The sequence below is a fragment of the Pipistrellus kuhlii genome, unplaced genomic scaffold (assembly GCF_014108245.1).
Source record: "Pipistrellus kuhlii isolate mPipKuh1 unplaced genomic scaffold, mPipKuh1.p scaffold_m20_p_1, whole genome shotgun sequence".
Classification (NCBI taxonomy): Eukaryota; Metazoa; Chordata; class Mammalia; order Chiroptera; family Vespertilionidae; genus Pipistrellus; species Pipistrellus kuhlii.
The window spans coordinates 148,257,414-148,279,036 of record NW_023425404.1 but is presented as its reverse complement, the minus strand read 5'-3'; the positions used below and the strand labels follow the sequence as shown (position 1 = coordinate 148,279,036).

At 36.0% G+C, this 21,623-nt stretch overlaps 1 protein-coding gene across 13 annotated transcripts in view; it reads right to left on the bottom strand.

The window, feature by feature from the left end:
• WDFY3 (WD repeat and FYVE domain containing 3) overlaps positions 1-21,623 on the bottom strand; it is a 242,839-nt gene that overhangs the window by 114,293 nt on the left and 106,923 nt on the right. For 11 of the 13 annotated variants that reach the window (XM_045571098.1, XM_045571089.1, XM_045571051.1 and 8 more), the window contains 7 exons: positions 15,580-16,047; positions 14,602-14,703; positions 11,467-11,660; positions 9,558-10,015; positions 7,502-7,585; positions 1,586-1,757; positions 320-534 (listed from right to left, as the gene is read on the bottom strand). In XM_045571098.1, coding sequence (XP_045427054.1) covers positions 320-534; positions 1,586-1,757; positions 7,502-7,585; positions 9,558-10,015; positions 11,467-11,660; positions 14,602-14,703; positions 15,580-16,047 — 1,693 coding nt within the window. The remainder of the gene's footprint in view (positions 1-319; positions 535-1,585; positions 1,758-7,501; positions 7,586-9,557; positions 10,016-11,466; positions 11,661-14,601; positions 14,704-15,579; positions 16,048-21,623) is intronic. The other 2 variants (XM_045571078.1, XM_045571091.1) reach the window with 2 other exon arrangements.

Genomic DNA, 21,623 nt, shown 5'->3' with positions numbered 1-21,623 from the left:
TTTCTTAAAAGAGTCCTTACGTATAAAAAGTCCTGAAAGTATGGGCAAGTCATAAATATAGTATGACATTAAAGGAAAGTGAGTGTTTGCTGAATTCAAGGGGAAGAAATAACCAACAAACAGAAACATCTCTGTCTTTATTAAAAGCTAGATTTGTCTGTGTGTATGCGCTACACTTTAAGCATTTTGCCCATTTTTATTGTGCTTTGGATCTTCCCACAGATACTTGAATATATCTCAATTAAAGCAAGAGCTTTTGCACATAGACTCTAGGAACTCTAACTGTGAATTATTAAATGTGAAAGAGAGAACTACTGACCTCAGCACCATGGGCTCCAGAGCCTGGGAGGCCAATCGTTCAAACATCCGCTGGAGGGGTGGATGCAGCGCGTGGTCCTCGTCAGCCAGGGCGGCGCTGCACCGCTGCAGCAGGCGTGCGTGAAGTCCGGCCTCACACATGACCTGCTGGTTTCTCTCTGTGTGCACCAGGATTTGTAAAATATTCGCCACGGCAAGTTGGAGGTCCAAAGCATGCTAAAGTTAACAAAGAAATCCACACCACCAGGGCATTCTTAGTAAGACAGGTGATAGTTCTCTCCGCATGAAGTACACCTTTTCATTCGAGGTCTCAACATGCTGCGAATGTAAGTGACTGACTTAGTGACAGCAGCTCCAGAGGCTGGGCAAATGCTTGCCATCCTCATTTTGTTGGCATTCCCAGCTAGACTCCATTCTCTTCCAAGTCTTTTATATTACACTAGAGGCCCGGTGCACAAAATTCATGCACGGATAGGGTCCTGGGTCTGGCCAGCGATCAGGGCCAATTGGGGCCCTCTGGCTGCCAGCTGGTGACTCCCTTTCCGGGCTGCCGGCTGCTGGCTGCCCAGTGGGACCTTCCTTTTTTCTGCACTGCTCCCTGGTGGTCAGTGCATGCCATAGCAAGCAATAGAACTCCTGGCCTTCTGGTTGAACTCGCAGGGGGACACTTTGCATATTGCCTTTAATATATGTACAGTAGATGACTGTATAGCTAATAGTATTTTTATTTTTATAAAAATAGTGGCTGTGAAGTCTTTTCATGGTGGGTTAATAGCTTAAAGGAAGTCCTTTTATTTACATTTGTGACACTTTAGGTCTTAGAGGCCATACATTTAACAAGATTTGTCAACCAAACTCCAGCTCGTCCAAACTTTTGACTGCTACAAGTCAAAACAGATAAATGGTTGCAAAGTGGTATCTTTGGTTACTTTTCTTTCTGTACTACTTACTAACAATATCTATTGCTGAGCAGGATTTATAATGAAAAACAGTAATTTCGACACCTTGACTACATCTGTCAAATGAATTATATTCGAAAACATTCGTAGTGATCATTCATGAAGAAAACTAATCAAAGTTAACTTACAAATTGCTGAAAATTAATAGAAAACCCTGTATTTGTTCCTTTATCAACTTGGGTGTGTGATATGGAATGGTTTCACATCCCTTCCCACCTTTCTGACCCCACTCCCTTGCTCATGTTGGCACAACCACATCTTTTCGAAAACTCATTAAAGACAGAAGGAGCTGACAGCACCAAGCTTACTTCTGGCTGTGCCGCTGACCCCACAGAGGCCAGGAGGTCCAGCATGGCCAGCATGGCTCCCGGATGGATGATGACAGCGTCAGAACTCTGGAGAGAGGAAGTTGCCACATGTAGTTTCAGGTCATTTTTAGGAGGGTACACAGGGGTAGTTGAAACAGAATGGTATGCATGCCTATAAAAAAGAAAGAAGGGTAACTTGGTATTTTATTCCAGTCAGATTCTTTTCATTTCTTTTATCCATTAATAAGCAAAAAAATCCTTGTAATTCAAAGTTAGACTAAAAAACACCTTAACTTTGGGATATAAAAGGTGATTATCAATTCTTAATGTGTCACATATAGACAATTTAACTATCAATTCCTATAGATTCTTATGTGTCCTTACCATTTACAATTTGGATTGTTTCATTAAAGAATGGCACACTATGAATACAGTTAACACTATTCAATGATAATATTTAAAAGTGGCTAAGAGTGTAGACCCTAAAAGTTCTCATTACAAAAAACAACACTTTTTTATTTTTTTATTGTATAAATATGAGATAGATGTGACTAAACTTATTGCAATCATCATTTCACTATATCTGAGGTCATTATATTGTGCTCTATATCTATTATATTTCAACTAGTAGCCATGCACACAAATCCATGTGCCAGTAGCTCTCCGCAGGGCCTGGCCACTCTGCACCCGCTGCCCACTCTCCACAGCCCAGAGGCCCAGCTATGATTGGGCGTGGAACACTTGCCTTGTTGTTGGGGCGATGATGCAAGTGTTTCACACCCTGGCCTGGCCAGAGGCCCATCTGTGGCCGGGCGCAAAACACTTGCCTTGTCACCAGGGTGACGATGCAAGCGTTCCCTCCCTCCCTGCCCTCGCCACTCCATGCCTGCTGCCCAGAGCCCCTACGCAGCCGCGGTGGAACGCTTGCCTTGTTGCCATGGCAATGAAGCAAGCATTCTGCCAGGCTGCTCACGCTGCCCACTCTCAGCGACCACTCCACCTGGGATTGGGGGACTCCGGTGGGAATGAGAGGACTGGCTGGCGCCATCTTTGTGATGGAGTGATAGTTAATTTGCATATAACCCTTTTATTAGATAAGACCAGAGGCCTGATACATGAAATTCGTGTAAGGAGCTTGGCCCCTGCCATCATGATGGCTGCCTCTGTCTTGACCCCTGTCACCATGGCAGTCGCCTCTGCCTCTGCCTCTCTTTGGCTCCGCTGCCACCACTTCATCTGGAAGGTCGTCCGGAAGGACCTTCAGTCTATCGTAATTAGCATATTATGCCCTTATTACTATAGAGAAAACTGAAAGCGGAGAGGGGAAGAATGACACCTGTACCAAAAGATATAAGTAGGTGAAACCACAGTGCTGGGAAAGGTGACGGTTCTGATAATATGCGATGCAGAGTGCAAGCTAATTAAATCCCTCAATAAAACTTTTCTTTTAAAATTACATGTGTGTTTTTAGCTTTGCTTTGAGCCATAGATACCAGAATCAAGAACTAGCAAGACCAAAGTGGCTTACTCTATATAACTGGTTCAATGGACTCTGGGTTGGCTCAGAATCGTCAAGGGAGTTTTCTTTTAGCTTATTTGGAACTACACTCACTTTCTTTTACATTTTTCCCCACCCCTGAAAATATTCCACACAATTGTTACAAAGTTAGAAGGCATATTTTACATAACAAGCTTCTATGAGTTAGGAAGTCTAGTCATGTCCTGAATATACATTTCTTCTCATCAATGATCTCCACTTTCTACTTCATACTCTTCTATAATTCATGAGCTTTGCACATTTTGCATCTTGGCTCTAGAAAACAGATGCTGTGGCTTTAGCCTATGGGAGCTCTTTGTTCCGGTGCCTCAGCATCACTGGTCTAATGCTGGGCTCTGTCTCCGAGAGCAGTACAGTCTCAGCTCTCTGGCACAAGAGCAGCTTGGGAAACAGATGCTTAAAGTCAGTGACTTAGAAGCAAAGAATTGGCACTGCCAGGTTTGTTTTTTTAAGTTCCATTCTCTTTTTAACAGGCAACAAAAATATTCAGCTTCACTTATAAAAAAAAAGAACAGGGTCTCTCTTAGTTTATTTAAAGTCAGCTTATCCTACACCCACTCATTTTTTTTCAACTCCCTGTTTATCTGCTGATTTTCTTCAGAAAGATTTAATTTCTAAACCTAAGACATTTGTAAATGCTGTAACCATTAGCTAGTTTTCTCTTAAGCTATTCCCTTTAGTCTTTAAAATATTTAGACCCATGCAGAAAAGATTCCTAATTCCTCAATAGTATAATATGAATCCCCAACCACTAAGAAATTTCATAAAAACTGTTTTCATTACACACATGAAAATAACCCAAATTTTAGGATAAACATATATTCTAATTATATATTTTAGTTATAGATCTTCCAAAATTATTTCTGAATTTCCAGATTGCATATAGTTTTGAACGTGAACTGTGGATATACCTAAGTATATAACTATTATAGTAGTAAACTTTTTTAACCTTACACAAGAAAACAATATTCTGATATAAAAATCACATTCATTCTTCTCAAACTAGGAATATATTTCAAACAATGTAGAACACTAAACTATGGTATTTCTTAATTAAAATTAGGTCTATTTTTATAAGCATTATACAACACTAATTCTTACTAAGTCACTTAGGTATCACCACAGGCATACCACTTTTTAAATGTAGCGATTACACTAAACATACTCAATGCATAATTCCTTAGCAAAACCTAACCATTTGCAAAGAGAGGATAAAATACATTTCAAAAGTTAGTTAATTTTTATGTTGTACTTTTAAAACTTACAGAAATTGCTATTTTCATATTTCAATTAAGCTGCCAGAATACATATATATGAAACATACCAACATCTTTGGATATATTATATATGCTCAAATATTTAAATTCAGAATTTGTTCTACCTTAGGTATCATCAAGTGTGCAGAGGCACTAAGTAATGGATGCCACGTTTGAATGATAACTAGTAATTGCCACCCTTTTCTCCATTGCAGATATATTCTGGAGTGTCTTGGTTATTATTTTGTATTTTGTTTTCACTCCCTCCAACTCTGATTAAACATCGCTCAGCTATAATCATATCCCATTATTCCTCTGGATCAGTGTTTCTGTTTCCCAAAGTGTGGTACGCGTACCCCCAGGGGTATGGGAAGAGTTTGGTGGGGGTACGCATTGCACCAGAGTTTGGTGGGGATATGCACTGCACTGTGCTTAGCTGCACCTAATTCTACATTCTCATGAGTACGAGGGGTACTCAGCGTTACGAAAATTATAGAAGTTTGTCAAAAGTTTGGGAAACACTGCTCTAGATAATTAATAATTAAAAAGTTAGTTTTAATTTTCAAAATATGAAATTTCTTAGTTCTTTTCCCTCTAATTCTTAAACTAGAGAAGGATCTCTAAGATTTTATATACCTGAGAAGATTCACAAGTACAAAATTTCCTTAACACCTGAATACAAGCCATAAAAACGAATACAATCTTGGTTTCTCCTTTTGCCAACAAAAACATGTTTTGCAGCAAGAAAAAGATGCCCATGAGCTGATGTAATTTATGTTCTCAAGCTGTTCTAATTTTGAAAGTTACTATATTGCATGTGTAAAATAAAAACATTGTATTTCTTATTAGCTTATGATTATTATCACTGAGTAAAATGTATATAACTAGTCAGAATGACAACCTTAAAATGCCAGCACTGGTCTTAGTATTATCATGAGATTCCTTGAGATGACACCAGCCTGTAAACTGGATTAGAATTCCAATGGATAAGTAAGATTCACTCAACCAGGATGTAGATTCAGGGATAGTTTCCCCTTATATCAAAGACATGGCATCCTTACAGGTAGCTATGTTGCAAATGAAGACAAACTATTTCTGATCTAAGGCTTTAAATAACTCTTCATGATATAAAATAAAATTCTGTTTAAATAAGTAGTAAGTTCTAATGGATTTCTCTTTTTAATGGGATCCTTTAATCTGTAAATTTCTAGTAAAAGTATTTTACAGTTCTAGTTAATAGTTAAAAAGGGTTACATATTTTTAAATATAGTACTTTTTAAGCCTTTACATTTATGACAGAATTATAAAGGTGATTTTAAAAAATAATTATAACTAGTTAGTCATTGAAACTAATTTTCTAATATCCCATAGCAGTTCTGTATAATAGTGAGAACACATAAATCTTCAAACTAAAAGAATACTTTTTGTCTTACTCATTTTAAAATAGCAGCTTACAAAAAGCACTAGGTTCTCAAATTAATGTTACAATCTCTTGAATTAAGAAGTTTGGCTCAGTGGTTAGAGCGGCAGCCCACAACGGAAAGGTCCCAGGGCCATGCTGGAAGTAACCAATCTATGTGCTTCTCTCACATCGGTGTTTTTTTCTATCTCTCCCCCTCCCTTCCACCCACACTAAAAATCAATGAGAAATATCATCAGGTGAGGATTAACCTGATGCTCTTAAAAAAAGTAGTGGTTTTCAATACAAACATATTAAAACACTACATTCATTTAAAAATATTCTGAACTATGCCATGATGTACTGGAAGAAAATGAGCTATAAGCCCCAGTGTAAATTAAGAAAAAAGGGAAACATAAGTCCATATACCTAATGAATATTATTATTGAAATACATTAAAATACAGTCTGTGACAAATACTTTTGATATTGAAACTCCAATTACACTGAAGTTTCAAAATCAGAATAGAAATAAAATTAAACAACAAAGAGGGATTCATTTTTAAAAAGCCGCAGTGGAAGATCAACACAGGCTTAAGGACTTGTACTTGGTCGTAAGGAAAACCAGGGAAGTAAGAGTATTTGGTTCCAAGTGCACAGAATATGGTCATGGATCATAATTATGGAATATGAATGGATCTTAACTGTACTCTTGCCAACTAACTGCTGGTTCTTTATAGTCCACTAGAGGCCCAGTACACGAAATTCATATGGGGGGTGGGGGAGGAGAAGAAGGGGACCCTCAATCTGATCTGCACCCTCTCTAATCTGGGACCCTGTCACAATCCAGGACTGCTGGCTCCTAACTGCCTCTGCCTGCCTGCCTGATGCTCCTAACTGCTCTCCCCTGCCGGCTTGATTGCCCCTAACCGTTCTTCCCTGCTAGCCCAATTGCCCCTAACAACCTCTGCCTGCCTGCCTGATCACTCCTAACTGCTCTCCCCTGCCGGTCTGATGGCCCTTAACTGCCTCTGCCTCAGCCCCCTCAACTGTGGCTTTGCCAGGAAGATGTCTGGTCTATCTGCTCTAATTAGCGTATTATCCTTTTATTACTATAGATAAGCTTTCTATACAAGGTAGATTAGTTTGGTTTAGGAAGGGATTTACACAGAACCCATGAAAGCAAGAGCTGGGGTAGGTTTTTCATTCATCATTTCAAAGGTTAGCTGTGACACCTCACAGCATCACATTTAAACTGGTTGAACCCTATTGAGAAAGCACATACTTCTTTGCCAGTGCTGTGATGCTCATTTGAAAGCAGTAGGAGAAACCAAAATATTGATCCCCAGGCACATTTAAAGTAAAAAGAAAAATCAGGAAAGTACTTCATTTAAAGAGGCACTAAGTCCTCATTTCTGCATTAATTTTAATAAAACATATGCTGCTCTAAAGCAAAATGCGTACTTTAGGTTAAATAATAGAGTTGAATAACACATGTCTTTTCTATCTTCATAGCATCAACACATTTTACTCTTATAAATATACTCAGAAGTTGACTATTTTAAAACATATAAAATATATATACACACAAAGCCAAAAAAAAAAAAATTGAAGATACAAAGCACAACGACCACATTAACACATAATAAAGCACAAAAGAAAAACCCCCACGCAAACAAAGATCGACTGTTATAAAATCAGTACCTTTTCCTGGACAGAGCTGGTGTGCCCCAGGGAGAGGGGAGAGAAGACTCACTTGTCAGGCAAGGAGGGATCTGTTCTGCACGACTACAGACAACAAAACAGACAGGGTGGTTTAGGGGGATTAGCAGAGAGTTGGTTAGTTTTACAAGAAATACCAGTAAAAGTTTAATAAGACATGTCCTCCATACTCAGCAGGAACAAGGAACAAGACTGTAAGACATGCACTGAGGGAAACAGGAAAGCATGCTTACAGCTGATGCTTATCTGTGAATGTTAACATTTAACACATTTGTTAAACAGAGTGCTGTAAGCCCTGTTTTTGACAAAGCCAACTAAAAATGAGTCCTACTAACGAGGAAAAGTAGAAACCAAGGGGAAAAAAGGTGAATCCAAAATTTAAAAATTCCTATATTAAACTGCTTATTCCATGAATACAAAACTACCCCATGTTTCCTATGAGCTAATAATATAACATGCATTTTTATTTTCAAGATGTATTTTCTTATCTGAATATTAAGGTAAAAAAAATATTAAGAAGCAAGAAACATTTCAATAGATATTTCAAAGTAGATATTCAATAATGAAGGGTATAAAATCTAATAGAAGTTCTACCCAACACAGTTAGTTGTTTAATTTGTGGGGACAATATAAAAATAATTCTTTTATTTTATGAAATAAAACAATGGTAACAGTCAAGTGATAATGATTGGGACAAACTTGCAGCATGATCACTCTGACACTATTTTTAGTTACAACTTAATTGAAAGCACCGTTTAAAAATTGAAAGTAAGTTATGCAGGTGAGTGACACTCCTATGATGTCCCTTCGCTCTCCTGATTTCCCTCATCAGAGATTTTTATCGTGATATAGTGTAACTGTTTATTTACATGTCTGTATTTAAGCTAAAGCAGTAGTTCTCAACCTTTCTAATGCCGCGACCCTTTAATACAGTTCCTCACGTTGTGGTGACCCCCAACCATAAAATTATTTTCCTTGCTACTTCATAACTGTAATTTTGCTACTGTTATGAATCTTAATGTAAGTATCTGTGTTTGTTTTCCGATGGTCTTAGGCAACCTTGCTAGGGGTTTGTGACCCACTGGTTGAGAAGTGCTGCTGTAGAACCTAACACCATTGGAAAACACCAAATTTACATTACAATTCATTAACAGTAGCAAAATTACAGTTATAAAGTAGCAATAAAAATAATTTTATGGTTGGGGGTCACCACAACATGAGGAACTGTTTTAAAGGGTCGCAGCATTAGAAAGGTTGAGAACCACTGAGCTGAAGAATGGCCATGACCTAGATCATCTGGTGCTGAGTTGACTGCTGAACTGAACCCATAATGCCTAGTATAGTGACTTGGCACTCATTTAATGGAGAATGAGTAAACAAGTCTGAATTATCTCTTGTTAGAGAGTTCAATCATTTTTTGAGGATTATGTTGAGGATATATCATGTGTCTGGAAATAAATACGATCATAACCATGTTCTCCTATGATAACTAATATCATTAAGTCCAGATGTATCTAACATTGTAGAGAATAAAGAAAAAAGAGAACAATAGTAAACATCATTCCATTAACATAAACTTCTTAGAAATTGCTTCAAGAGTAGCCCTAGCCAGTTTAGCTCAGTGGATAGAGTGTTGGTCTGTGGACTGAAGGATCCCGGGTTCAATTCTGGTCAAGGGCACAGGCCCAGATTGCAGGCTTGATCCCTAGTAGGGGGTGAGCAGAAGGCAGCCAATCAATGATTCTCTCTCATCACTGATGTTTCTATCTCTCCCTTCCTCTCTGAAATCAATAAAAATAAAATAAAAAAAAAAAAGTTATCTGATCCTTGATTTACAAATAATACACAGATGTCTATGTTGAAAAACTTAACATCAAAGCAATAGTAATATTCATAGATAAAGTGATAGATAAGTAATTGAGAGAAGATTCATTTGTTTCCATTTTCCTTCAGGTTAACTTATAATTTAAGTCTTAATGTTGAAGTCATACGCAGTATGCCCTTTTAATTCAGAGCTTTTGACAGAGCAGAACCATACCTGTCAAAAGAATCTGTGGCTACTTTGTAGAGATAAATAAAGAGTTTACTGCAGTGCTGTAAAGTGGGTGACACAGAGTCCATCGAAGTTATGTCTTCCTCTAAAAGTCTCTGAAATGGCTGTGTATTTGAGGGAAAGACATTCATGGGGCTTATTTTCCTTAGGTCTGAGAAGCAGCCAAGAAATCGAACAGCATCTGCCAATTTCTCATACTGAATCTCTGTTTTGAAGAAATGAGAGTTGGCTGGCTCATAGCGCATTGCTGCAGTCAAGGTGCAGAACACAGTGTGGAGAAGTTCAAATACTTGGTTCTGGTTCACTTTCTCCCAGCCATTCTTCGGTGGCGAGCTCAAAGATCTTTCCATAGCAACAAGCAAGGATGTTATATACACAAACCCTCCAACTTTCCTAAAAACTGTTCTTGACCGATGGCTTTCTCGAAGAACTGACAGGAGGGCCTATGGGGGACAAGAAAATAAACTTGTATTTCAAATAAAATAAAGTAAAAACATACAGGAGATGTCCAAAGTCTATACCACCAATCTGTGAACATCTGAAATTAATGTTTTTGTCATTTATAAAAAAAAAAACAACAGTCCAGTAAAGCATATCAAATATTTTGCTAATTAAAAAATGCCAAAGAAGCAGAAGATAATTTTAGGAAATGCTATCACATATTCCTTTTGATAGAATAAGGCTATATCCAAATCCTGGCTGAAAAGATTTTCCTATGTCTTTGATAAATAATGATATCAATGAATTCAGTAACTTTTACAATGTAATGTTTTTATTAAATAAGTAAAACACATAATCTAGTATAATTTTACACAATCACAAGAACTTATGACTGTATGTATATAGGGTTATCCTCAAAAAATGTATACATACTTTGAATAATTACTAATTTCCATGGTTTAAATCTGAAAAGAAAAAAACATCAATTGAGCTATCAGAAAAAAAAGTATACATTTTTTGGGGACACCCTGTATATAAATTGGTTTAGTTATAAAGGATGAGACAGATAGTCAGGGTAGCCAAGACATGAACTATTTCAATTGCTATAAAGTCACCATATATAGATGCTTTGGAAAGAGGCTTTACCTACATATATGTTATAAATCCAATTAAAAAAGGAACCAAGGAAAGAGGAAAATGTATGTTAAAAATAATGGCAACCAAAACACCTTTTGAAGGTACTTGTTTTTTTCCAATGATCCCTTCAAATATACAAATTTTCCCCAGTGCTGATAGGCATGTAGACTTCCTTCTTGTCTAAGAGATAAATTATGGTCAAGTCAATATTGCTTTTAAAACAAAATACATACTCAAAAGTGTCATTATACTCAATCAAAATAGGATGAAATATACAATAGTATAAAAAAGGCAAACATCTCAATATTTACAAGAAAGTAACTGAATAAAGCAAATGTTAAAAGAAATATGATTCTAGAAAGTAGCTATTATTTCTGTGATGTCTGTGGCAAGAATGGAGCAAAGATACTAGGAGAGAAAATCAGGGGGGAAGAAGACATATCCCTAGAGCAGTGGTCAGCAAACTCATTAGTTAACAGAGCCCAATATCAGTAGTACAATGAGTGAAATTTCTTTTGAGAGTCCAATTTTTTAAACTTAAACTTCTAATGCCACTTCTTCAAAATAGACTCGCCCAGGCCGTGGTATTCTGTGGAAGAGCCACACTCAAGGGGCCAAAGAGTTACATGCGGCTCCTGAGTCACAGTTTGCCTACCTCAGCCCCAGGGTCTTGGGCCAGGTTAAAGACACTGCCTTTTCTTCTATTACTATTTTAATGTAATTTTAGAAAATGGCAAGAATAGTTCAAAATAGTTATAAGACAGTTAAAAATAACTTCAGATTTTAGTCATAAAAGAGTAGTATCGCAGGCTCTTACCCTTAAAATGTCAGTCTTCAACTGCAGTTCTGTGGGTGGGGCTGAATGCATTAACCCCAGAAGCGTGCCCATGTCATCATCCCCATTTGGAGAGAGCACCAGCTGCTGGATAATCATCAGGGCATGCTGCCGGCATTGGGGGTACCTCACTATATTATGTGCACATCTTGCACCTCCAAATTCTCGGAAAATTCCTTGAAGGGAGAAAAATTTGATCTTTTTGTATGAAGAGTAGCTCAATATAATGCAAATAAGACCTACACACCTATTTCACCTTTTAAATTACAATACAAAATTGCACTGTAGGGTGCCAGCAAAGATATGCAAATTTTTTCTAAATTTCCTTCAATGCAAGATTAATGTCCAGATATGTTCACATCTGAATTATCCAAATCTAAACATTCAAAAATTTCTTAGGTAGAAACCAAAGAGTCCCAATATTTTTAAGTCAAGTCTTTAACTGAATAATACTTGAAATCAATTTATGTAACCCTATCCAGGTGTCTCAGTTGGTTAGATCATGGTTTCAATACGGCAAGGTTACATACAGGTTTGATCCCTGGTCAGGACACATACGAGAATCAACTGAAGAATATATAAATAAGTGGAACATCAAATCAATGCTCCATTCTCTCTCCCCACCCCTTCGTCTTCTCTCTCTATAAAAGTCAATGTATGCAAAAAGCTTTTAGACAATGAGATTTAAACAAAACAAGGCTTCCAAAATAGTTAAGAAAAAGATAAAATAAAATTATTCTCCAATGAAAAAATTACAAGGTCTCAATCAAAAAGAACTGTTCCAAATGAATTATTCAGTTGATTTATTTAACCCGACCCCCTATTGTAAGGATCAGGAGATGAGGCATAAAGAGTTGAGTGATGTGGCCAAGGCCACACAGCTGACAAAGGGTAGAGTAGGATTTATGCCTAGATAGCCCAGCTCTATAGATTGTGCTCCAGCCCACAATTGATATTGTTCTCACATCAAATACCATATTCAATATTAAAAAATGGACCAAGTGACCTAAATCACGAATTAGTATTTCCTCAAAACTAAATATTCTCTCCTTTGCACTTTTATAATACCTTGTATATGCCACTATTATAGTACTTTATATCGAAGTCTTAGTATTGTTTATATATTTGCCCCCCCACTAAACTTTAATTTCCTTCTGGTGTGTGTTTCAATAAGTATTACCTGAGAGAATAAGTGTTAAGAGTATTTTGCTGTAGTAACCACTGCCTTCTCTAATTTTCTAATTATTAACTTTTAAAGAATTATATGACCTTGAAATGAGTGTAAATCATGTGGTTGCAATTTAGCACATGGAAGACCATGTTTACTTCGTGGCTGCATTAGTTCCCATGAGGTAATCATTATTACTAATATTTCTTGAATAGTTCTATGAGCAAAGCACTATTTTAAGTGCCTGAAATCACAGGGTTAGTAATATCTTTCTTAACAAAGAGAAGCCAGTTGATGAGAAAAGAATTTTGTAAGAATGTGTGCCAGTCTGAAAGTGATTTCCAGTAATAGAGAGTAAGCTCATAGATTAGAACTGTTCCTTTCCTCCCTATGGGTCATGCCACCAAAAAATGTGTCAAAGAATTCTTGTAAGTATACTACCCTATAATGTTTCAAACTATCTCAGTCAACTAAACCTAGTTTGTAGAAATAAGGAGATTATACATTATATCATGAACAACCTTTTGAATTACCTACTTAAATTCATTCAATTCTGTCTTGGCATTTGCCCAAAATGCATTTAAATAATTACTTATACAGTTACATTTTCCATTAGGTTGTAATTCCTTTGGGAAAAGAATGATCTTATGTTTGCATCTCTAACACCTGGCATTGTGCACAAGACACACAATATAGTTTATTTTTTTAAATACAGATTTTTTGTTTCAATTTTTTTATTTTGTTAAAAGTATTACAAATAGTAGTACACATGTCTCCTTTATTCCCCATTGATCCCCCCCCCCCCCCCCCCCCGCCTCAGCTACCCCCTGACACATACCCTCACCACCCCCCTCCCAATGTCTTGTGTCCATTGGTTTTGTTTATATGCATGCATACAAATCCTTTGGTTGAGCTCTTACGCCCCCTACCCCCAACCCTGTATGTTGAATTTTGAGTTCTTCATTGAGATGAATAGACATGCATTTGTGCCTTTGCTAGTTCATTCAGTCATTTGTTTGTTCATGGCATCCTGTAACAAAATTTTTATTTCATGTTTTAAATCTTTATTGTTGAAAATATTACATATGTTCCCCATTTTTCCCCATTGACACCTTCTAGCCTCCCCTACCCTAGGTCTTCACCACTCTACGGTCTGTGTCCATGGATTACGCATATATACATAAAAGCTCTTTGGTTGATCTCTCCCCTCCTCACCCAGCATTCCCTCTAAGATTTGACAATTATAGCACTGAAAATGCAATTCAAATTCCTCAGCATGGTCTAAAAAACTCTATAAGATCTGTGCACAATCCACTCATCTGAACTCACCTCCCTATTACTTTCTTCTCTCTCAAGTTGTATTCACATTGTTCCTGAGAGGTTTCTGATTTGGCTAAAATTTCAAGTATCTTTTTTAAAAGCAAGAGTGATATTTTATAAATACAGATGGACTGGTTAATGACAGGTAGAAAAGGACTGAAGAGAAGTTGAGATTTAATGAATCCAATTTACCTGGGAGAGGCAAGCTTTATTAGGGAATCATTTTTCAATATTTCCCTAAGATTGTAACATTATAATACTCAAACTTGAATTGCTAAACAAGAAAACTGTCGTATAAAGCAGATATTTTGGAAAATATTTAAATAAATAAATTTATTAGACTCAAACCTGTATTATGTAAGTAAAAAAAATAGAAAAAATAATACTTTAAACATAAGGCACACAATGAAATATAAGAACATATTCTGAAATAACACTGTTAAATATTTTGTCATTAATATATTGGTAAAGATTGAAAGTATTACATTTCTAGAGATATGATAGTACCATCACTGACTCAATAGTTTTTTCTCTTAAGTGATGAGTATTTCAGAAGCAAGAATCATTAGAGAAGCCATAACCAGAAGTAATTTTCTCCTAAAGCATTTTCTAGAAGCTTTTCTAATTACCTGCATTTGTGTTAGATCCTTGAAGAAGCAATGTCAAGGTCTCCATAACCAATAAAGCTAGGTGTTTTTGGTCTTCAATTGAACTATTATTTCTTGAGTCCCCTAGGAAAAAGGATCAGAAGTCCAAATCACAAAAGTAATAAGCTTATTTTTTAATTCAATTTCTTTTAATAATTTAAGAAGTATTTCTTTAATAATCACACTCACTACTAATACAACAGTTATAATATAACCTTTAAAAATGATACACATGTCTACCAGCTACCAAAAATCTATGTTTACAGATTTTCTTTTGGTGAGGCTTGAAAGTTAGATATCTAACAAATATTGAAAAGGAAAAATGCCAAGGTTAAATATATTCTTCTCACAAGTGTTTTCTTGTGAAGGAGGTCGATAGGAGAATGCTAGATTATAATGCACCAAAGAGAAACATTTATGAACTGTGCTATTTAACTTGTATTATTTAATTCAACACACTTAATACTTAAAGTGCCATATACTTCCACGCTTTCATCTGATTGATCAGAAAAGGTGAAAATATAAGATTTAAGATACAAAATGATTCTAGATGTGTGTATACATAACATTACTGAAGAGATATAACTATTTGTTCTCTACAGTAAAAAAGACATTTGAAGGCACCTAAACATCCCAACTGCTTCTAGCTTTTAAAAATCCTTCTAGAAAGATAGTAGTAGACACAAGTCATGTGAACCATAAATATTTTCCTCAGCTTTTACCTTAAATTTTCTTCCTCCACAATGACATATTTCTGGGTCCGACCCACTCCTTCCCCAACTCCCGAGCAGAGGCAGGCAGAATGAACAAGTTAACTCCGGTAAATACTCCCAAAGATGTCCCAATAATGTACATCAGAAAGTCATTCAAGTCAATAACCAAATGAAAGGCAAACCATGAGCAGAACAACTTGTCCCAAGACCTCTGTTCAATAAAATAAAATAATGGAAAATGCTTTACCTTGTTCATTTAGTGCCTGAGTTGGATCCTTCAAGAGGGCAGCATACTTGTGCAAAAGGGTCACCATGACCTCCAGAAGGCCCACCTCCCTGAACACATCTTTAAATATGTAGTCGTGTCGTGTAAACTTCAGGAGCGTTTTCATTGCAATAATGCTACAGTGGTAAGAAGAGCTAGATTTTAAGAGAATGCTAACACTAATAAGTTCTTTACAAGGGATATAATTTAAGCTAAAAACAACAAACTCTAACATCTCAAAGTATTTGCTTTGCACTTCTGGGAGTTTAGAAATCTTCTCTGCAAACTGTGACAATGTGTGCTGTGACTCGAGGATGAAATAATTGGCATTGTCGGCCATGTAAATATTTGTGATGGCATCAAGGATGATCTGGGCAAGGAAGTTGGTTTTTGCTTTTAAAAATGCATTCTGAAGAACTGCAAAGGCTTGGACATTTCTCACACTGTGACCTACAACAGAAAATAAGAACACAAAAGTAGGTCTATGTGATATTTTGATCATGGCAAGCTTGTCTATTTAAATATCGCAAATGGTAACATTTATCAACTGTTCACCAAAAACACCCTGCTTTTATGATAGGTTTTAATTTTTTCCATCAGGTTCAGCCATTTAATTTAAAATAAATAACACCAATTAAACTTGTAATGCAATATTGACAATAATATGATTCAAGAATAGTGTATGTTGAAACATTAGACTATTTTAGAGAATAAAGCATCTTATATAGATTGAGGCTTCAGAGTTTGAAAATAAGAAGGGCTGTTACTTTTTAGTATCTGTAACCTTGACCTTGACTATAAGAAGTTACCTCTCATACTTTCATGCTAAAGAAGTAACAGATTTGAGAATAGCAAGAATGGCAGCAGGAAAATAGGAAGGGAAAATGTCTCCAGTTTCCAGTTTTCCCTTTAAACATTAGAATTTTAATTTAGAGATTTCTTTTGTTTTCAAGTTAACAGTGCAATTTCTTTACATATGTTTGTTGAAGCAATTCACGGCCAACTACTAGCTATATTTTTATTTTTATTTGTTTTACTAACTATACTTTTAAACACCTGATTTTCAAACACACCAACTGGAAAAAAAACAAAAATTTGTATCCATGGCTTGTATGAGGTGAATTAGTGACAATAATTATAAAGAAATTAAAACAAAAAGTATTTGAGGCAAATAAAAACAAGTGCTTGCCTCTAAAAGCTATCCACAGGTTCAAATCTAGAGCAATATGAGGCACTTACAGGAGTGACAAAAAAATTAACATAGAGCCTTACTGAATAAGCTGGATTTTAGAAGGAGGACAAATAGACTATGAAAAATATAAAATGGGTTAGAAAGACCACTGAGAGTCCCTAGCTTGGGCATTATCTGAAAAGTGCAAAGATTAAAAAAATTTCAGTCTATACATGATTTCAATTTTGTTTATTTACAACAAATTTATCCTATATGTGGCAAATACCAAAGATTTATATTTACTTCTAACTCCTCCTTAATATCGGGTCTAGTAATAATTAATGTCGTTTTTTAACATTCGTTTAAAATCTTGCTTGGCGTTGACTTGTATTGACATAACCTTCAAACACGTGGCATCTACAGAACGTATTAAGTGCAATTAACAAGTTTTGCTTGAAAAAGTTTGTGTTTGGTTTGGTTTTTGTTGCAAAACTAGGGCTAAGAAGATGGCGGATGAAGAGCATATTCGGCACTGCATGTTTTACGAGTTCCAATTAGGAAGAAAAGCAAGTGAGGCTGCAAAAAACATCTGTAGTGCTCTTGGTCAAGATGCAGTTAGTGCCAGAAAATGCCAGCGTTGGTTTGAGAAATTTCGCAAGGGAAATTTTTCGTTAGATGACAAGAGTGGTCGAGGCCGTGTGTCCAATTTTGATCAAGAAGCTCTTCAAGCTCTTTTGGTGCAAAATCCTCAAATTACCCAACAAGAGCTTGCGACAACTTTAAATTGTTCACAAAAAACAATTTCCAATCAATTGCGTGCACTTGGCAAAGTCCAAAAGTTTGGAAAATGGGTTCCTCATGAGTTGACCGACAACAACCGTAATCAAGAGTCACAATTTGCAGTTCGCTCCTCTCTCGTCAAAACCGTTTGCCGTTTTTAGAACAAATTGTTACCAGAGATGAACAATGGGTGCTGTATGTTAATTTGAAAAGGCAGCCTCAATGGTTGGACAAAAATGAGGCTCCGCAGCCCACGCCAAAACCTGACTTGCATGCGAAAAAAGTGATGTTGTGTGTTTGGTGGAATTTTAAAGGAATTCTTCATTATGAACTTTTACCATCTAACCAAACCATTACAAGTGCAGTGTACAGTGCCCAATTGGAAAGGTTAGCCCAAGCTTTAAGAGAAAAAGAACCCACGCTGATTAATCGGAAGGGCGTAATTCTTCACCACGATAACGCATGACCGCATACTGCAAGAATCACTGCTGAAAAACTGCGCCAGTTGGAATGGGAAGTTCTCCCTCAACCTGCATATTCTCCTGATATTGCCCCTTCCGATTACCATTTGTTTCGTTCTTTGCAAAACTTTCTTCTTGGAAAAAAATTTAATAATGAAGAATGCCTCAAAAATGCACTGACCGAATTTTTTGCATCAAAATCACAAGAATTTTACAACAGAGGGATTAAAATGCTTCCTGAGCGTTGGGCACAAGTAGTAGAAAACAACGGCAACTATATTGTTGATTAAATTTTGTTGTATTGTTTAAATAAATTCGATTTAAAAAAGTATTAGAAAACGACATTAATTATTACTAGACCTAATAGTATGCTTGTTTTTTTGTGTGTGTGTTTGTTTTTAGGACATCTCCACTTTCTTACTACCAGCAGGTGATAAACATAAGCATAGCCTGGCCAGTGTGGCTCTGGCCAAGCACTGACCTGTGAATCAGTAGGTTGAGGTTCAATTCCTGGTCATGGAATACTAGGTATACCCTTTAATAATAGCGGATTTTGTAATCAAAGAAAACACGATAATTTCAAGAGAAACATTGAAAGTGCTTTATTCAAAGTAATGTCCATTGCTAGCTACACATTTCCCCATCTTTCAGGTAATTTGTGGATAACGTCCAAATAGAACTTTACTAGTTTTGAGGCAAACCATTCAGAGACTCAATTTTCCACTTCTTCGTACGTTTTGAAGTGCTGCTCGGCAAGTGTGAGTGCCATCGATCAGAACAAGTGATAATCTGAAGGAGCAAGGTCTGGGGGGTTGTTTAATACTTCCCAAGCAAGACCTTTTAACCTGTCTTTAGTTGGTTTTGAAGTGTGTGATGGTGCATCATCATGAAGCAAAATTACTTTGACTTGTCTTCTGAAACATTCTGGCCATTTAACGATCAAAACATGGTTCAAATTGATTATTTGTTGGTAGTGATCAGTATTAATGATTTCACCTGGTTTTAGAAGCTCATAATACACCACATCTTCCTGATCCACTAATTGCAGAGCATTCTTCTTTCCAAAGCAATTTGGCCTTATAGTAGATGTTGATGGTTGACCTGGATCAACCCATGATTTTGTGCATTTGGGATTCTCAAAATAAATCCACTTTTCATCATCAGTCACAATTCGATGCAAAAAAGACTTTCTTTTGTGCTGCTAAAGCAACATTTTACTGATGACTTTTCAGTTTTCCATTTGTCTTATGTTCAGTTGATGTGGCACCCATTTTCCTTCCTTTAAAATATTTCCCATTGCTTGTAAACAATCGGAAATTGTTTGCTGAGCAATGTTTAATCCTTCTGCAAGTTGTTTTTGAGTTTGACATGCATTATCCAATGATGCTTGTAATTGTTGTTCTTCAAACTTTTTCGGTTGACCTGGACATCTTTGTCTTTCACATCGAAATCATCACTTTTAAAGCGTTTAAACCAGCGTTCACAAGTATCTTGAGATGGAGCATGTTCACCAGAGGCTTCCCGAAGTATTCAGCAGCACTTTTCTTCAAAATAAAGTAATGAATTAAAACTTCCCGTAAATGCTCTTTTTTGGGGTCACGAAATTCAATATTTTTAAGCGTAAAAATATCCATGATGTTAACACCTTCAGGAAATATGACATATGAAGTTTTGAAGCTTGCTGTCAATACAACAAAATAGCATACATATCAAATTGCATATATATCAACATGTGTAACTCTATTAAAAAAAAATCCGCATTAATAATAGTACACCTAGTATGCATAGGTTGCAGGCTCTTTCCCCAGTGGGGGAATATAGGAGGCATGTGATCAATGATTCTCTCTCATCATTAGTGTTTCTATCTCTCTCTCCCTCTTCCTTCCTCTCTATTATATATATATATATATATATATATATATATATATATATATATATATATATATTTAACCTTGATAAAAATAAGTTTAGACAGACTGATGGACATGCAAATGTAAAAGTCTGACTATATGTGACAAAAAGGTGACAAAGTAAAGAATAACTCTAGTCCTCGCTGGTTTGACTCAATGGATAGAGTATTGGCCTACGACCTGAAGAGTCCCAGGTTCAATTCACGCCAAGGACACATGCCTGGGTTGCAGACTTGATCCCAGTAGGGGGCGTGCAGGAAGCAGCCAATCAATTATTCACTCTTGTCATTGATGTTTCTATCTCTCTCCCTCCCTTCCTCTCTAAAATCAATAAAATATATTTTAATAAAAAGACCTCTAACCTATATTTTGCATCTTTTTACTTAGTGACATTATCTAGTCTCATTATAAGAAAAAGAGTTAAAAAGAGATGAGTTTAGGGTACTAAGAGAAAATTTGGATTTTCCTAAGTTTCATCTTCATTACTGGTTTCAAGTGATGTCACTGACAAAAAATAAGGCATATTAATAACCAACCCAAGAACAAGCTGTCCATCACAAAGAGCTGAAATGAACACAATGTGTACACATACGCATACACACAATTAAATCAAATGTAAGATGTTATAATCTTGCATACAAAGATAACACTTGAAATGCAATAGTCGGCAGAACATTTGCCTCTTAGTAATTTCTTTTTAGTTACAGTAATAAATCTGTCCTGATCCACCCTTAATCTTACTTGTTATCAAATTCATGTAGTGGCTATGAACACAATATAGTTAAAATAGGTTGATATATAAATGACCAAGGAACTAGAGACTGTTAATCTCCACCACAGGCTTCAAGAACAGAGCATTTAAACTAATTCAATAACTAATCAGTCTTATTGTTCAAAAACTCAATCATTTCCTGTGACTAATCCAGAAAAAAGAAATTTTCTATTTGTAATATCATTTTCAAATTTAGTAGACCTTATATGATAAACAAATTTGAACATTTGGCTTTTTATCAGAAAAAAGTATCTAAAGGAATAGTTGAAAAATAACACCAAGATAAGTATTATATAAATTTGAAGTATATATATATATTTAAAATATATTTTTATTGATTTCAGAGTGGAAGGAAGAGGGAGAGAGAGAAATATCAATGATGAGAGAGAATCATTGATTGATTGCCTCCTGCACTCCCCACACTGGGGATCAAGCCTACAATCCAGGCCTGTGTCCTTGACCAGAATCGAACCTTCAGTCCACAGGCTCTATCCACCAGCCAAACCAGTTAGGAGTGAAGTATATTTTGAAAGCTGATGTTATCCAGGATGTTATTCAGGACTGTCATAACCATTAAATTTCTGCCATATTTAATTGAGAAAGGAGAACAATAATTAAATCTAAAAGACAATTTAAAAACTGCTTTCATATCTTAACTAAACTGATCATATAAGTTTCAAATTTTACATGAACTGACTTTAATCTGTTTGGTCACAAATAGCTAAAAATAATAAAGGTAAAGTGAGGAAATGATTCTAACAGATGACAATTACTTTCAAGCCTATACAAGCAGAAACAAAAGAAAATGAATTAACCTAAGGTGTGAAAGGATAGTGGAATATACAACAAAAAACAGAGCTTTCTTATTTTCAGAATCTAATGTAAAAGTGAGTGTTTGAAAAAAGAGCCTAAATGATACAGGCATAAGTAAA